The following is a 19741-nucleotide window of genomic DNA, read 5'->3' as shown; positions in this document are numbered from 1 at the left end:
TGACTTTCATAGCATTTCAAAATAATACTAAAGAGCGAGTATGAGCATAAACCCAACTATACCTTGATAAAATACATATACTAAATTTCATGGAAATATTATAATTTTAAATAAAATTTTCAAACCAAAACGTATGTATCATTATTCAATCTTCTAAGGTGAGATTTAATTTACACTCTACAGGGTGGCCCAAAAGCACTGTGCTGATCAGGTCATTGCATTTTATATTCTTATTATTATCCATCAAGTAGACTTGGTTTCTTTATTACTTGTTCTTAATGTCCATTTACTTATACCTTAAGCTTGGAAAAACCAAAGCAAATAAAACCATAAATTAGAATGTTATACTTGATCAATGCAGGCGTGTATACCTACTTTTGGACCACCCTGTATAATTCCTTATCATCTAAGTAATTTAACTCCAAGTAATAGGCCTAATTAGCAAATTTCAAAGAAAATATTCCAAGCTTTTACACAAATATTTTTATGAAAGCGATCCTAAAGCATACACATACACACACAATTGCATATGTTACGTCGATATAAAGAAGTGATTTCAAAAAATTGAGATAACTGAGTTACTCCGTTATCTTGACCGATTTTAATGTAAAAAAAAATTCAACCTCAGTTATAACCATCGCCATAACTTAGATTTCTTTCGGGGGGAGCAAGCATTAATACGCGGATTTGGGCCCTCTAGAAAAGTTCCTTTTCTAGTTCTTGGGCCCCCTCTTTTCATCTTTCTCTTGATCTTTACGCGCCTTCTGGAGCCTGAGAGTCCTCCCGCACGGCAAGGTCTGCAGGGCCTTAGTTACCCCTGGGCCCGTTCCATACATGACAAATTAATTAAGAGGACAATATTGACAAATCTCAAAGCCATGTGAGTTATTATAATTTTAAGGGCCTCTAACAGTAGACATTTTTTTTTCACTGAAATAGGCCCACGGCTCATTTTTGTTTTATTGATCTTTTGTATGCTGTTTTGGTTATGTAATGTAGTGAACCTGATTGATGCTTCATTTATAATTTCATATTCGTATCAAATATGAAGTAAGAAAATTTTGTCTGAAAATGGGCTCCCCTTGAACGGCGGGGAGGTTTCCTAGCGGGGTTGCAGTTGCCCCTTGGCCCCGCCACAAGTTACGGTCCTGGTTATAACATATGCCATCATTTTATGAAAACTCCGTAGTGTTTTTATTTGTATATATATAAGTTGGCTTTGGAATATTTCTCTCTTAACTGGGGAAGGAAATGTACACCATTTGTTTGGTCGACTCCATTATCGAGCAATACGAATAGTTGCTAAATCTTAACGAAAACATGTATCACGTTTCGTCTAGGGAACCATGATGGAAGAATTGGTACAATGAAAATGAGGGAGGAAACCAGAGTATCTGAAGAAAAACCCACGAACACGATGTTGTCCACCACAAATGGTCGGGGATCGAACCAGGTAACCCAAGCACCAGAGATAATGGCTCTACGAGTAAGCCAGCGTGTCCATTACACACACACAAAGTGTATGTCAGCCAGTAAAAGCTTCCTTTCGCTCGCTCAGAAGCTTATAGTGTCACATACAGTAGCTACTAGCATTTTTTAACTAGAAAGACGAACTTACATTATAGTTCTATAAATTTCATAATTCACTAACCAGGAATGCTTCCCAACTGTAAAGTGGGTTTTGCATAAACTAAAAATAATATATAACCCATATAAAGACATAACATATCCCAAAGTTGTAGGTGCCAATGGGTGTAAATATTGAAGTTATGACACAATAAAAAAAATTGAGAAAACTTAACCCACACAATAGTTAAATTTTAAAGATAAATTCAAATAACTTCAAAAGTTTTTAAATGATCTATAAGAAATTCCAATAACATTATACAAGCTATCCAAAAACATTATCATCGAAGCTGTGTTGTATGTAATCTAGTGTTACCAACTCGGTTTTCACTTTTTATTCTTTGTAATGAATGTTCCAAACGGAATAGTTTTCAAACTAATGCAACACATTTGTCATACCAAAACATTTAATCTTACAAATCATAGAATCATAATGAATTCGTGGAAGAAACATTTATAGGCTCAAACTTAAAATTTAAAAAAAAACACTCGTTTGTCCCAGAACCTGCCAAAAGGCAGAATATTTAATAATAATAATAATAATAATAATAATAATAATAATAATAATAATAATAATAATAATAATAATAATAATAATAATAATAATAATTTGTATATTTTGATATAAGAAATGTGTCGTATTAATTTAGAACTTTTCCGTTGGGAATATGCTTTACAAAAGTATTGAAAAATAATGTTATATTCTGACAACACTGTGGAGCCGCTGTGGTTTAGTGGTAAAGCGTTCGCCTTTGGTGCATGGGGTCCCTGGTTCGATCCTATCTCGCGTCAAGTAAACTTTGAGGTGGACAAACACCGTGTGCGTAGGTTTCCTTGGGTTCTCCCGTTTCCTCTCACTTTATTTATTTCACCATTTCACTCGTCATCACCGTCTCCTTTAGTCTAGCCGGCATAACCGTAGGACGTAAAACTCTAAGATTTCATTTCATTTTTCTGACAACACTGTTGAGTCCCTGTGCATATTTTTGTACTTGAGGTTAGTATAGTTTACTTTACAAATACCGTTTGCGATTTTATTCAGAAACTATATACTTTTCTATATCTATTCATCCAAAGTGTAACAATCTATATCTTCAAATAACTCATAAAGTTACATCATCGCTTTGTATTAGACATTTATATATCGTTATGCAATCAACTTATACACGTAATAACATGATGCAATACCATTTCAAAATAAGAAGTGCACACCGAGTTGGTAACACTGCATTGTATACAGTTTTGGTGAAAATCCATTTGAATAGTCTCAATGATATGTATAATCTATACTAGAATTGGTTATAAATTAAGTAAATACGTTTGAAGTTATTTGAATTTATCTTAAAATTTTACCTTGTGAGGATTCACTTATTTTTTAATCTTTATTGTACCTTAACTTCATTATTTATGTACATTAGCCCCTACAACTTTGAGATATGTTATATCGTTATAAGAGCTATTTAAACCTTCTTTCAAATTGTGGAAAACCCATTTTACAGTTGGGATGCTATCCTGGTAAGTAATATTTTCTAAATACTAATAATTACGCAGAGAAATTTTAGTATTATTACACGCGGTTATTAAGAATATCTCTGTATGCAATGGGAAGTTAACTCACACTCTACATCTTCAACTATCTTCAACTATACCGTTCGACAATTAAGTAATGAGATTAATTTTATTTTGACGAAACAGTGAATACAATCCATAAAATAATATGTGCTTTCCAAAGAGTAATCCCTCCTCTACAATCTGATAACACCGCACTGTCGCACGCGAAGCATGACGGGAAACATTACCAGCACTCACTGGGAGGCCCTTATCACGCTAGCAGCATGGAGCAGAGAGCAACTATCGAATTATGTGTTAAACTGGGCAAAAGCTCCAAAGAGACTGTTGATTTGATGCGGAGACTGTATGGGAATGTGGGGATACCGAGAAACTTTGACTTTAGAAGTCAAAAGTGAAGACAATGCTCCTGTGTTTCTACGACAGTAAGGGTATCATTCATTGTGCATTTGTACCAGAGGGTTATACACTGAATACCCAGTTTTAAGTGTTTTGGAGTGTTTCGTAAAGAAAATTCGTCGTGTTTGACCTGAATACTCAGTCCCAGGTAGCTAGTTCCTTACCCATGACAATACACCCACTCACTGGGTAGTACTTGTTCAGGAATACTTGATCAAAGAACAAATGTGTGTTCTGCAGCTCTCCCCCTATTCTCCAAATATGTCCCCCAGCGACTATTTTCTGTTCCACAAACTGAAGTTACCATCAAACGGAAGACTTTTTAACAATATTGAAGACATCCAAGCAGCTGTGACAACGGCATTACGGAACGTGCTACAAACTGAGTTGCAGAGATCATTCTACTTCTTGCGTGATCATGCCACTCGCTATACTGACGCAGGAGGGATATACTTTGAATATTAAATAGGTATTATTTCATTATCTTTGGTCACAATAAAATCAGTCTCATTTCTTAATTGTCGGACGGTGTATTAGTTGAAATAAAATTTCCTATATTCTCTCATTCTTGCTCATTGTCCTCCTTGTTTACGGTTGCTTACTAAAACACTTAATTCGCCTACTGCATAATTTTGCGACGAATAGAAGACTACCCTCTTATACATGCCAAAGGAGTGATGATTTGACATTAAAGGTAGACATAATCAATACACTAAACATAAAGTTCTCGCTGTTTTCTTTTAATCTTCTGATTAGAAAATTTCGAGAGAGAATAAACCGAATGTCAGACGAAACACTGTACGAAGAGAAAACCAAAGGCTGTAAGAGTCCTACGTAGCTAAGGTTCTTCATTGCAGAATATCCAAGTTAATCTCTGATGAAGTCTAATGAAAGGAGAACCATCTTCAAAGAGCAAGTAGTCTCGAGTCAGAAGAAGTCACTCGTCTCACAGAAGCCTGGACTCGATCCTGCAATGATTACAGAGAATCCGCCAATCACGAGAATCGCCGGATGACTCAACAAATCGACCCAGAGACAATATGCACCCGTGATGCTTAGCCAAGATTCGTACTCAGAGTTCAAGATTGCAACCAAAATGACTACCCAAAATAATACATTAGCTACAGCAAATTTTCCTTTACCTAAACCCATTTATTCGTTTCTTTACGTCGAAGTTACAGCCCTTTTATCCTCAAATTATGGTATCCATGAGATCTTGTATTAATAATGTGTTACAACCATAAGAGACCCGTAAGTAACATTCCCACATTTCGTAAGTACCATTCATTCGGGGCACCGTAACACAGAAGGTTGTTCGCTTTATGTCCGACCATTTTGACCAGCACTTGCTTTAAGAGATACCACGCCGCTACCACCATTCATGTTCTAGTAGACCATCAGTATTGTCAATTATCAGGCGGCATGAGAATTCTGACCACTCCTCCCTGCACGCTTTCCATAGACCGTCCAGACTGCGTGGGCGGCGATGTTGAAGGCGTCGTTTTAACAATTCAAATGCATAAAAAACCGTTGAACTGGCATCTAGGGTTTTCATAGGAATGTCTTCAAACGGAATGACACGAATTTCTAATTCTTCTGGTATTTCCTGATGAAAACGTAGTGATGTTCTGGCGGTATGACTCGAAACCTTATCCCTATGGATCATCAATCTGAGGCGCTGATTCTTTCGTTCACAGTTGACAGTGCGAGATGCAATCTGTGCTCCATATCACGTTGCGTCGGGAAATTTTCTTGGCACGACAATCAATTGATTCAACTTGAGAGCTTCTGCTGTCACTTTGCTTGGAGCCCTACTGGTGAATGTTTCGCAAGGGTAGCCTCTTGTGCGTAACGGGCCACGATAGCTTTCACAGTAGTTATCCCGGGTCTTAACCCATTCTCTCGACACTGTTTCACAATAGACATGTACGAAAACTTAGCATGGAAAGGGGTCATTATGTAATCCTTCCAATACCGATTGATTTTTGGCGCCATTTGATAACACTCACTACCAAAACTCACGCACCTACAAGATCAGACAAAACACTGCTCCCACTAGCCAATTCATAGTTCTATCATGATACGCCAGGTGGCAGAACCGAATCAGAAATGGTCGAATATACAGCGAACAACATTCTGCAGTATTATTCTTTAGTTTCCTTAATATTTTCAAAAACGAGAAAAAAATAAGAGCTGTGAGTGCCCTTCCACTCTCTTCCCTCAACTACAAGACGTAGATGAATAATAACATTAATAATAACATAATAATAATAAATAATAACATATTATCTCAAACCTTTGATCTTTTTGCATAACGTTTATTCTTTATTTCGTTCATTCTATTTCAGTGGATACTTTTGGTGGAGAGAGCCTTCATCTAGTCAAATTAGACCGGAAACAAATGGGTGCTTATCTTTGTATAGCTTCTAATGAAGTTCCTCCAGCCGTCAGCAAGAGGATAACGTTAAACATTAATTGTAAGTAAAATTGTCTTTAGCTATATCTAGTCCATATACTTTAACATTTAAGCATGCAGGGTGTTTCAAAAAGAATGACCTGGTCATAAAAGTTCATATATACTTATAAAAATATACTACAAACATAGGATAAATTGCAAAACACTCACAAAATCTTCCAATTTTAGCTATGCTATTACAAATGCTCTAGATGTCCACCAGCAGTAGCACCACCATTCCCACTGTTTCCATAATTTCATCGGAAGTGCAAGGCCGACCTGGACTCTCACCTTTGCACTAGCATCCTGTCTCTTCAAAGTGGCGATACCAACGACGAATGTTTTCGGGTGCAGGTGGCTCAGTCTTTGCAAACTACAGCACATAAAACGCCTTCTGTTGAGTGGGCGCCTTCTTACTTCTGACTGACTGCAAACTGAGAATACGCCCTGACTGACATCTAACGGCAATTATCTGAAACTCTAGGCCACGCCCATTCAAACAACACTCATTTTCTAGCTGGAACATCCCCATGTTCCGTAATTATTACCGTCCATAATCAGGTCATTCTTTTTGAAACACGGTGTATTAAATGATGTTTTCAGTCCTATTTACAACCAGAGTTCAACACCATTGTAATAATGGTAATAATAATGGAATGTAAATAAAATAATACGACACAGCATGAAATGAAACTTCAAAATGCATAGACTTCCACATGTAGGCAAATCTTAAATATTCCTGAATGTAAGTAATCGCCGAAGAAATGAGACCAATGCAGGTGACACTGAAGGAAGAAAAAGGTTTTCCACTGCTATGTATGGTGTCGCCACTGTCGGTAAAAAAAGCGAAATGATCCAGAGTCATAGTTACTATTGTATGGCAATAGATATTTAAATACAATTCATCCACAAGTTTCGTATTATGATTAAGTTAACATTGAGCGCATGACTTTTGTTTTAAAGAGAATCATGTGCTATTAGGTGAATATTTGATCTGCGTGATTTATGGCTCTGCGTTTCTAAGAAATTTGGATTCATGAGAGCAGAGTTTCTCAAAGTGTACTCCGCGGAGCCCCGGAGCTGGCTAAAAGATGATCAAGAGATCCACAAGATACTTGGAAATATTGGAAAAAATCACGAAACTCATGAAATAAAGTAGTTATCTCGAAGAAAAAAACATTCACATCAATGGAACAATATTCTCAGGTTGCTCTTGGTCCGAAGATATTTCCGATGATTCAAATACTGTAAAATCTGTGTATTTTGAATTTGTTGCATTCTGATAACTACCAGTTGTGAACAAACTGCAATTTTCTTCGCACATGTAATACTGGTTTTCAAAATATTTGCTGACAGTCTCTCTACATTTGTAAATCTGTATTTTTGTTTTCGTCAGAGTTTACATTCCATCGATTTAAAAAAAAAAACTAGATTATATCTAAAAATTATTTTTCCTCCCATGGCTTTTATTTTTAGTAGAGTTACGAGTATTTCTAACACTATTAATCTTTTTACTAAAACATTTATGTCGTTCAACATTACTCTAATACCTTTACAAACTATTCCTACAAACTATTTAACCTTGTTCTTTCCTATCAAATGGCCGATATTCTGTGATTCTTGATTTATTCTTACTTTTCTTCAAAATACGGTAATTAAATATTTTTTCATATTGTAAATATTTTTTCATATAGAAACCCACGAGCAAGTTGTTGTTCACCACAAACTCACATGACTTGGAATCGAATCAAGGACATCTCGCACCAGAGGTTAGCATTCTACCCCTAAGCTATTATACCTAATAGGAAAGGAAAAACATTATTTCTTCATTAAAGTTTGAAGTTTAATAATATAAACTTTAATAGATGCATTAGTATCATATGATGAGACTCAAGGTACCAAGCTACCATGAAAAATTTTTTTAAAAAGTTAACGGGGACTTAAGAATGACATAAAATTTCACTTTATACTATGTAAAGTTGAGAATTCCGAGGAATAGTTGTGTACTCTAATATTCCCTTCGCTATGGGTTTTAGTTGGGTGGTTAGTGTTCAGTCCACAGAATTGCAATGGTATTTTTTTTAGCGCTATCTTGACCAAAGTTAACTACATATTTATTTAAGCAACTCCTCGAAGTGAGCTGCTCCGTGGCTAAGCGGTTAGCGTACGCACCTTTGGCGTGGGAGGCCCGGGTTCGATTCCCGGCGGGAGCTCATGTGGTTCGGATTCCACGTTAATCAGTAGGTCCACGTCTCATATAGCCTCGCTGCTGAACGGGACGTTAAACTCAAAATCAAGTCAAGTCAAGTCAACTCCTCGAAGCTCCTCACGATGCTGGTTTAACGGAACTCACAACGGGAATCGAATCCGGTACCATGCACTAAGCATTCAGCTACATTGCGGTATAATATGCCTGTACATGTTGCAAAATATGACATTATTCGTTACAATGTTAATTGGAGAGTATGCTTTATTATTATAGGTAAGCAAGGATATAGTTAATGTTAATTAATTAACAGTTCTTATGCAGTATTTTTTTTTAAATGCGAATGAATCAAATGTAATTTCGATTTGTGTCTTTTCCACAGTTGCTCCTGTGATTAAAGTTCCGAACCAACTGTTGGGAGCGCCTTTGGGCACCGACGTCCATTTGGAGTGCTACGTAGAAGCCTTCCCCAACACCATTAATTACTGGGTGAAAAACCGGGGGGAAATGCTCCTCGACGGGTAAGTAAACCATTAATTTCTATTATAAGAGGATAAGCCAGATCGATGACGGTTATTTGGGCAGTGGTATTCAGGTTTTAAGTATTTGATGGAATATACACATTGGGCTAGTTGGAATCATATTGTGTTTCTCAAGTAATATTTCTTTTAGTTTCTTTTAGAATAGTACCATTTGTACGAAATTCTATAAAATGCTTGTAATTTTATTTCACTGTACAAAAAACCGTCGTTCATCTAGATTATCTATGGTCGTCCTACACTTGATTTTTCTTTTTAAGCAAATTCAAAAGGACAATACACTGACCAGCCAAAATATTACGATCACGTATCCAATATCTGGTATGTCCATTTTTGGCTCGCAACACAGTAGCAATGTAGTTTGGCATGTAAATAATGAGGCCTTGGTAGGTGGCTGCAGGCATGGCACCTACATATATACACATAAGTCACTTAATCGCTGCTCAATTCCTGCAAACTCCGCGATGGCCTTGGATCTGACGTTCAATGACATTCCAAAATGTCCAATTGGGTAAAGATCGTTTGAGTTTGGCGGTATTATTGCAATTGAATTCATCACTGTGCTACGCGAATCACTGTAGCACAACATTGGTCTTGTGACAAGGAGTATTGTCCTGCTGAAAGATGCCATTCCCAGCTGGAAATATGGCCAATATGAGTGGGTATACCTCATCAGTAAAACCTGCCGATAGCTAGGAGTTGTCGGGATGCCCATAATGACCATAGATGACCATGTGATCGTCCTCAAATCATAAGGGAGTTAGCATCACTGTCACAATCCTACTATGAACGATTCGAGCAGCTGTTCTCCTGCAAAACGACGGTTTCTCACCCGACCATCGATGTTGTTGAAAGCAGTATCGTGATCCATCGGACTATGAAATGTGCCAATGACGATGAACATGTGTGTATTCCCGTCGTTATCGACGATGACGTGCGGTTAACATTAGTACACTTATGGGACACGTAAGCCCATATCTAACATTGTACGGCGAACCGCATGTGCAGACAAACTAGTGTTTTGTCCACTGTTAGAGTCTGCTGTTAATTGTGCCACAGTTTTAACCCTATCTTGTTGTACCCACCACGATAGTCCATGATATCCAACACCTTTAATGAGGTGCGGCCGCACTATGTCTTGTGGTTTGGTGTAAGTCCAACGACTTCGTTCAAAAAGTAGCGGCTGATCACAATATTTTTTCGCCAGTTAGTGTATATATCGTAGATGAAGTACAGAAATAAACGGATCTTATCTTAACCAAGCTTGGCATGAAGGTAGGCCTTCTATGTATGCATGTGAAATATTTTCATGTATAGACCTTGGTTCGTCGAGTTATGGATCATCAAAATTGGGGTTTGAACTAAAAATTGTATTTCGTATACACAGGAATTATCTTTCTTGACTAAAGTTGGCAAAGAGGTAGAGCTGTCTTACTTAGTAAGCATAACAAATACTTTATTGTACAGACCTTTTTCGTTTGAGTTACTGATCATCAAAGTGTGGGTTTCGACTTACTCAAATTTTTGCCCCCCTCCAAAAAAAACTAATTGCTATTTAAAAGAAGAATTTGGGGCAAATAGATGTAACAAACCTGTTAAAAGTAAATTTTGGGTTAGATGTTAAGTAAGTACAGTGTGTACTTACAATGAAGATTTGATTTAAAAATCAATGAAAGGCGATTTCTTCCGCAATTGGGTAACTCTTTATATATAGGGTGTTTCAAAACAACGCCGACAACGTTTGGGAGATGATTATTGACACCGAAATAAGTCAAAAAGTATAGACTAACTTAAGGTGCAGAAATCCGTCATTTCGGAGTTATACACTGCCGAAAACATGAAAAAAATTAATTTTAAAGGTCCATATCTCCAATACAATAGGACCTACCTTAGTTGGGTCAAAACTTCGCTTAGGAACTAGTTTGTCCCCTATCCAAATATCCATGTTTTAGAATCGTGTGTCCGCAACAATTTTTATAAAAGTAGTTGGTGAGTACTTCAAATTACATGCCCGTAGCCGAACTTCCTCCATAAAAATTGTTGCATGAGTATATTGTTCTGAAACATATATTTTTGGATAGCGTACATATTAATTTCTACATGAAGTTTTGATTCGACTACGGTATGTCCCATAGTATTGGAGCTATGCGCATTTAAACTTTTTTTGTTTTCAAAAGTCTATAACTATGAAATGCCGGGTATCTGCACCGAACTGGGTCTATACCTTTTGTCTCATTTTGGGTGTCAGGAATCATCTCCTAAACGTTGTCGGTTGTTATGAAACACCCTGTATATGTATACGTATAAATATTCTGTAGCAAACTTTTATGTTGATAAAGTGTACAGTCGTATTCAAAGATATTCAACACTCCTTTTTTCTTAAATGTGCTCAACTCGAACAAGTTGTTCGATTTTTATGTATATACTGTATATATCAACTTTGGGCAGAATGTATGAGGCCACACTGAGAAAAAAAATTGTAGGTGGCGTACTTAAAAAGGTAGGTTAGATGCGTAATTCCTGTAGTTTTTGGACTTAACGTACAGCAGACGTATAACTGAAAACGCATGTTTTATAATATTTTCTGTATAAGTTTTCCATCTATACGTACTTTCTGTATGAAACAATGTAGGCAGTCAGGATCTCACATACAAATGGACGTATATAACATATAGCTGACGAAGGTAACATAAGTATGTGCATGTGATATGCGGAAAACTGTTAGATGTCAGACAACCTGTAACGACATGATGTAACATCTAAGGGCCTATGTAGCATACGGATAACGTATGCTCCGTACTGATTTCTATAGTAAGAAGAGGATACCGTATATTTATACAATATACCGCTGTTCGGAGAACGGATTTTTCTCTGTGCAAAAGATAGAAATCGAGCGATTTGATGGAGGAGATATTTTAGCCGAAAGTGGTTGATAATAAATCATTTTTGTTTTTAATGTTGATCACGATAGAGCAAAAATGATCACAGACAGCAAAAAGCGGTTTTCTACAATCGCTTAAGTGTCCTATGAATACACTTCATCTTTATCCTTAACTTCTCTACTAAAACCGTGAACCTTAATTCTCTAGTGATAGACATCCACGACAACATCCGGTTTCAACATTAATTTACATAGAGCCAGGTCGGTAGCCAGCCCAAAAATGTAGGGAGGCAGTAGACGTTAGGGGGGGGGGCGATTCAACCATAATATTGTTCATCACCATATTATAGTTCATTTCCAAACCTACCGTGTAAATTTTAGGGGGGCCAGCTAACATTTAGGAGGTCCGGTCCCCCTAGACCCCCCTTGGATACGGGCCTGCATAGAGCTTGAACGACAAGAAATAGCAAGAAGCTTTTTTTTTTTTTTTTAATCGTAACCATCTATTCAAAGCGGAAGTGTCGGGTGGTAGAGTGTTCACCTCTGGTGCGTAGGGATCATTATTGGATCCCATCTCGCGCCAAGTGAGCTTTGTAGTGGACAAACACCGTGTACATGGGTTTTCTCGAGATTATCCTTCCATTTTCTTCATTCCACTATTTTATTTATTCTCATCATCGCCGTCTTTTTAACGTAAAGGCATAAGTATGAGACGTAAAATTGAAAGATCTAATTTCATTTTTGATTGACAGATATCAACAACTTCCGGTTTTAACACTGATCATTATACACAGTGGCGGTTCGTAGGGTGTGCCAAGCCTCAAGACAAATACTTGATGGTTACTTCTACCACTGCTACTACGATTACTACTACTACTTCTACTACTACTACCACTAAGGTATTGTTATTGTTTGATTGTTAAGTGAATTGCTTTAAAAAGTCGATTTGCTCTTCTTCTTCTATGCTTAAGGATGGAGAATTTCTCGATTTCTTTGGTGTTGAATTCCTTTATTTTGGTAATATAGCCTTTGTATGTAGACACCAATATTAGTGCATTGAGTCTGTCTTCTCTCGTCAAATTCCTTAGACAAGTCTTCACCCTTTTTAATGTACTGAAACAACGTTCTGATTCTACTGTAGCTACCGGTTTTGACACCTCAGAAAATGTATCTGTTACGTCATTGTCACGCAAAAATAGTAATAAATCACTGGTGTTATTAATTGCGCAAAGAATATCATTGTTGTGTGCGGCCGATAGTTCGGATTGGATCTTTTCTTTGTTCAGCATCGGATAGGAACGGGATACAACTGTTAAGTCATTTTCCGGGAAGGAATGTTTAAAAGTGGAAAATGTCTGAGGATTCACTATTGTAAACGTGCGTAATACTTTCTAATCAACAACCTCTACAGACAAAGTGAATTTTGGCGACAAACAAGCTTCAAACCTTTTGTTCGGAAGGGTCGGGTGCAACCATGTTATGAGGGTCTACGATTCTTGTCCCATGGCACCTATATTCAAACTGTGTTTTCAAGTTGTTCCCCACACGAGTTAATGCAAAACGATACTAAGTCCACACTGAAACAGCTCAACCCCTTTTTCCCTTTATTTTGTATTGACCGTGTGAATAGCGTGCCCATAAGCGTAACTAGTATAGTGCATGGAAAACTGATTTGAAGGAGTCAGAACTACTGTTTTGGTTCAGATGGAAATTATAGCAACAATGCTAGCAGGATAACTTAAGATACATACATTTTTCTATGTTAATACAAAACGATTGGAGGGCCGGACCCATCGTGTCCCTTATGACGAGCCGCCTCTGAGCTATAGAGTAAAAACTTTTATATATAGCGACAAGCAGTCTTTTGCAATCAATTAAGCCTCTCAACAGTATATCCATTCTCTACTCTTATCTTTCTACAAAAACCGAAAGTGGTACAAATCTACCACCACTTCCAATTTCAATATTACCGTATTTTACGGAATAGAAGACGCTATTAATTTTTAATCATTTTTTTAAAAAATACCGTAAAATTTTTACCATTTTTATTAGCCAGTGTTAGCAAGCTTGTGAATCCCCGCAACTCATGTTCATCGCATCGGTGCACTGCTGCTGCTAGTTAAACCTAATGTTGCCAGATAGAGATAAGTTTCCCGCGCCATCGAATATACGGCCATTTTTGAGACTGGCGGGAATTTTTAATCAAACACTGGGCATTTTTATATTAATTTCGAGTATAAAACGCACCTGAGTTTTGGAGACAATTTTTAGAAGAAAAAAGTGTGTCTTATAGTCCATAAAATACGGTAATTGAGAAATTACCACACCATACAAATCAAACTCCTTCAGGTGGCGTACACGGGATGCTGTAAGTTGTTTAACGTGAAGTTCAACACAATTCTTAAACTACTTAAGTCAACGTAGGTGTTGAGGCTGAATAAAAATGTTAAATGTCACCATAATGATTCATGGTATGTCAGTTTATATTATTTTATTCAAGAGGACTACTGACCTATAAGGAAATAAACTAAAATGTTCATTTAATTCAAACACGGGTGTCCACAAAGTCATGACTCAAGTTGTATCAATAAAAATTTCGAAGGAGGAGAAAAGTGTGAGTTTTAAATTAAAAGGAATTAAAGAGCATTTGCCATTCGGAACAGCGCATTTGAGGTCGAAAGTCCTGGGTTTCTTCCATTTGCTTAATTTGACCATTTTCTTCATGACCATCATTACATCGGAGCATAACCATGGGACGTTAAACTAAAAACATCTGAAAAATGTAAGGGATAGGTCATGGATATCCATGATAAACATGTTTTAACCCGTAAGTACTACGCGGAGTCTGTCGGACTCCGCGTTCACCGTAACTTTCCGTTCTACTGCCTCTCCAAATTGTCGCTTCCACTACCTTCTTGGTTATATTGAGTATATATGCGAAAATTAACAACGTGTCGGTAGTTTTTCCGCAATATATTGTTCGGAGTCTGACAGACTCCGCGTAGTAGTAATGTGACAAAAAAAAAAAAAAAAAAAAACATGCGTAGTACTTAAAGGTATTAAATGCTGTGCATAGATTCTTTTCGATTTATTTTAACTCCTTACGTATGCAATGTTTTCGAGTCTAACTCTTCCATTATAGATTTCCTGTTAGAATATGATTTGGCGATTGATACTACTGTGGAATGTTCCGTTTTAAGAGACTACTTTTAAGAGACTCCAGGCAATGTATTTTAATTATAGTTAATAGAATTTAAAGTCAATAAAAAAATATATCACCGTTCTAGACAGTATGTCAGACTGTGTCTGCAAAATCCCATTAAATGAATTGTTTGCTAAGTGTTTCCACTCCTTTTTTTATAGAAAAAATAAAATAAAATCCTTGAGTAAGTGTTTTGAGCCTTTGGACGGAATATACGATTAAAGGGTTACAACTATTTTTATTAAATCCTAAACGTACTTATTTATTTATGTGTAAAGTTCCAGATGCAGCATGTTGGCCGTTTTACACTGAAACATGTAGCAGCAGTAATAACAAAACAATCAATAAGAAACAAGTATCAATAAGTAATGCAAAAAGAACAGAATATCAAAGAAAACATCAACAAATATTTACATAACAATATTAATAACTTCATTTTGCACAATGAATATCAACAAATCCTTTCAAGGATAAAGGCTATCTATAGTGGAAGTTTGTTGAATTCAGTAGTGGAAGCCTGTACACAAGGGTGTTTTCGACTCTTGCAAGTTTAGGTTTCGGAACGTAGAGTAGACTCATATTCTGTGTTTTACAAGTGGGTTCTCTGAAATTAGGTGTAGGAAGTAGAGAGGAAAAGTTTAATTTTTCATGTACTATTTTATGGAGAAACTAAATGTCAGCTTGTTTGCAACTGGCACTATATAATACTACATCAATAGTTTTTATAATAGTTTTGTTACTTGATGTACGTAGATACGAAACTCTGTTTACGAACAATGACTAAGAAGAATTTTCGAGTAGTGTCTAGCTTGGAAATATGCGTGGGACAGGATATTTCTTAGACCAAATAGACGTACAGTATTCTAACACAAGAGAAATCGAGGCTTTATAATATATAGTTAGCGCTGTCAAATTTCTAATTTTTGAACATCTCTACAACATTCCTGCGTAATTCATAACCAATCCGCTTTATTTCACATTGTGAAGCTACAGCAGATTTCATAATATTGAAATAAAAAATAGTGAATCAAACACTACCAGTTTTGGTAGAGGAGGGGTAATAGTAAAAATTGAGACTATTATTATGACATGGAATCCACATCAAATAAACAAGCCAGAAAGCATTTCCTCGCCATTTCTTACTGCTTTTGGTCTATGGGAATCAATAGTGGAAAAGTGGTATGTTTCGGTATAGCGGTAAGTGTGGAGATGAATCCTATTCTTGGATCCTTATCTAAAAATAATTTTCCGTTGGCCTTCATCACTTTTTTCCTTGCCTGTTAACGTATTGAAAGGCTTATAAAGTCGTTCTATAAGAATTCCGATGCATATTCATAGCATACGTTGATTTTAAAAGAAAGATCCTAGGTATGCTTACTATAAAGACTTCGAACGAACAGAGATTTGAGTGGGCTCTAACTTCAATATTATTTAATTACTTTTAGTCTATTGCTAGTATCACTGGCTTTGCTGCCAGTATCATCAGGAAAGTACAGAACATAAACTCTTGAATGAGATAATCGAAACAAAGTCCTTTTGCATTAACCTACATTCCCTACTTATAATACGAAAATACAAAAAATTTAGCTGTCTGCATATTTTGGACAATAATAGTGGGCAAATTTAACAGTAACATATATAGGCAACCCACATTACACTACTGTGAGTTGGGTTTCATAAGAGGATGTGAAAACTTGAAGCATGTATTAACAATGCTTCTTATGCATTTACTTTGCACATGTACTCAGACTGTTCGCAAAGTCTCAGGATAGTGCGCAGATCCGACATTGGTATCATACAAATGAAATCATTTTTTTTTAAGTTTAACATCCCTCGATTATGCCCTTTAGGCTAAGGGAGACGATTAACACAAGTGAATGGTGATGGAAGAAGTGGTGGAATGAGAAAGTAGGAGGAAACAGAAGTTCCCAGAAAACCCACAATCAGGATGTTGTGCACCACAAATTTATTTAGCCGGGAATAGAACCAGGAATCCCGCGCTGTACCACTGAGCCACCGTGTTCATACAACTCATCATACGTTCAGTTCAGTATAATTTAGTATATCAAATGGTATTAGTTTATTAGTATATTTGCTTTACAATCAGCAATAATAATGTATAGGTGTATAAGTTTAGCAATTTAAGTTTAATGTCCCACAATTATGCTCTTAGGCTAAAGGAGATGGATAATTAAAGCAAGTGAATGATGATAAAAGAATCAGTGGAATACGAGTGTGGAAGTACGAACTGTCACCCACCGTTTCTGTCACCGGAACTATCATATCTGGCACTGCTTGGCTTCGTTGATCTCATGAAAAGCAGTATTCCAGAGTGGCTGTGGCATTAGCAATCCGGACTAGTAGAGGTCTCAAAAAAATGACTTCTATCTTAAATTCATGGAAATGCTAGTATTTCCAATAACATTTATAGGAAAAAGTGGGGGACTAAAGTGGAGATAAATTTCTACACTTTTGCTTCTTCAGCACCACAGCTGGACACTTTCTCCAAACTTCAATCAATCTCAATGTCACTCGTCTTTAATCTCACGAACTCCACCTCCATTCAACCTTACTCGTCCTCAGCCTCACGACCCTTTACTTCTCCTCAACCTCATTCACTCTTATCCTCTCGGCTTCAGCAAACCTCAACCTCATGGCCACCCAAGCCCTCATCCTCACGAACCCTCACCATCTCTTAACCTTACTTACTTTTTCGCCCTCACGTATCCTCACAATCTCTCAACCTCACTACCTGTCGTCGTCAAACCATCTCAAACCACTCAACCTCACACATGGACTTTGAGGGTGAGTGATATAATTGAGGAGTAACCACGTAAGAGAGAATCTCATGAAGGTATCCACCTATTTTTAACACTGAAATTGATTTAGCCATCACCACTCACCAACGGCCTTATTTCTCAGCTTGCCCCTACCCGTTTTAGAGAGGCTGGGTAGACCTCATAGTAGTGCTCTCAACGGGTCGGGTCGGGTTGAAGACCGACCCGACCCGACCCGTGACCCGAATTGACTGACCCGACCCGACCCGACTGACCCGAACCGTGATCCGATCTGATTGACTTGACCCGATAACCCGACCCGAGCTGGCCCGGTTGACCCGACCCGACAACCCGACCCGAATAACCCGACCCGACTACCCGACCCGAGCTGACCCGATTGACCCGACCCGACAACCGGACCCGAGCTGACCCGATTGACCCGACCCGACAACCCGACCCGAGCTGACCCGACTGACCCGACCCGATCCGAGTCGGGTCGGGTCGGGTCGGGTCAACCCAACCCGTTTGAGAGCACTATGGTCACGACACTGGGTGAACGCCAAAATGCACTCACATTGGGAAACTAGTTTTAAAAGCATAATTTTAGAAAATAAAGCATAAAGCATAATTTAAAATATATAGCACAATTCTTGGAAAATTCTCTTTAACTGAAAGTTTAACATACTGTGTTAATATTTTTAAAGCCAATATTTACAATGCAAAATCATTAAGAACATAACAATGCAAGAATGAAGAGCTTATTTTCATTTCTGTAAACTTTCCGGTGCAATCCTTTGATGTGGAGAAAAGAAAGTAAAAGAAGAAATTTTTCCGCCAACAATGAATAGTATGCAAGAACTCCATACTATATTGTTAAACAGTGACGACGCCATCTTTAAGTTCTTAGGAGGGCAAAGGAGGGGTAGATACATTTTCGGGGGGCGGCTATTTGCCATACCAAAAATGACATATTTATTACGTTTGACTTGTTTTACATTACATTGTGTATTTCGTTGCTGTTTTTATGTTAGATCTATATGATTATAAATTAAACTTATTTCAAATAAAATTTGTAACTAACAAATAAGTAACGTGTGCACATGAAATATTTTTCAATGAAACTTTTGAAGCCTAAACATAAATTGAATTACTTTCGCGTATGCTACAAGTAACACATTCGTCTATATGCTACGTATCTCTCTCTCTCTCCCTCTCTCTCTCTCGCTCTCTCTCTCTCTCTCTCTCTCTCTCTATATATATATATATATATATATATATATATATATATATATATATGTGTGTGTGTGTGTGTGTGTGTGTGTGTGTGTGTGTGTGTGTGTAGAGAGAGAGAGAGAGCCAGAGAGAGAATTTACGAGGAGCTGCTGAAAATGTCGTAGTCCAATCCAGAAGGAGTGTAGGTACTAGGTAGAAAAATGAAACCGTACTTTAGAAAAACATATCTCTGTATGTACAAATATAAATTTTCATATTAATAATGAAATTCTTATTGTTTCTCAGGCCTCTGAAGTGATTGTGTGTGCCCAAACAGATAATTTCACGAACATCCGGATCATTACTGTTATAACATTTTTGTTCCACCAAGGAAAGTCACCGAAGTAAATTAATTAGGAAATCAGTGAAACACCACGGGACTCTCCTCCGTTATATATAGTGTTGAAGAAGTAATTGGCTTAGTATAAACGTAGCAATTTCTCAACAAATTATGCTTTACATCCAGGATGATTAAAAGCAATGACTCTTCCTGGAATCATAGATGCAATTTGTGACATTATTCTTGAAAATTGCAGCATTTCAGCCAGTGGTGGATATAGCCCGGGGCCGGAGGGCCTAGGCCACCCCAGTTTTTGTGTGACAAAAATAATTTAAGCTATTTATATTTATTATAGTCTGAGGTCTGCACCCCGCTTTCTCAGTTTTTACCTTCTCAGCAAAACTTGTGTCAGGGATTCTGGGCATTTCTTTGGAACTCGTCGGTAGCATAATTCAGAATGGCTTGGGTATGCGCAAGTTCTCGGCATAATGGGTTCCCAAAATATATGTCAGGAGAATAAAAGGGTAACGGCATT

The 19741-nt window shown here is 37.2% G+C and overlaps 1 protein-coding gene across 1 annotated transcript in view; it reads left to right on the top strand.

The window, feature by feature from the left end:
- The window catches only part of LOC145665945 (lachesin-like), a 580434-nt gene that overhangs the window by 533902 nt on the left and 26791 nt on the right, over window positions 1-19741 (top strand). Inside the window, exons 6-7 of the mRNA XM_081733050.1 lie at window positions 5943-6071; window positions 8638-8776. Of these exons, the coding sequence (XP_081589176.1) occupies window positions 5943-6071; window positions 8638-8776 (268 nt within the window). The remainder of the gene's footprint in view (window positions 1-5942; window positions 6072-8637; window positions 8777-19741) is intronic.

The sequence above is a fragment of the Thermobia domestica genome, chromosome 12, assembly GCF_964235325.1.
Source record: "Thermobia domestica chromosome 12, izTheDome1.hap1.1, whole genome shotgun sequence".
NCBI classification, from domain to species: domain Eukaryota; kingdom Metazoa; phylum Arthropoda; class Insecta; order Zygentoma; family Lepismatidae; genus Thermobia; species Thermobia domestica.
The sequence above is the reverse complement of the archived record's forward strand: the minus strand, read 5'-3'. Positions and strand labels throughout refer to the sequence as shown.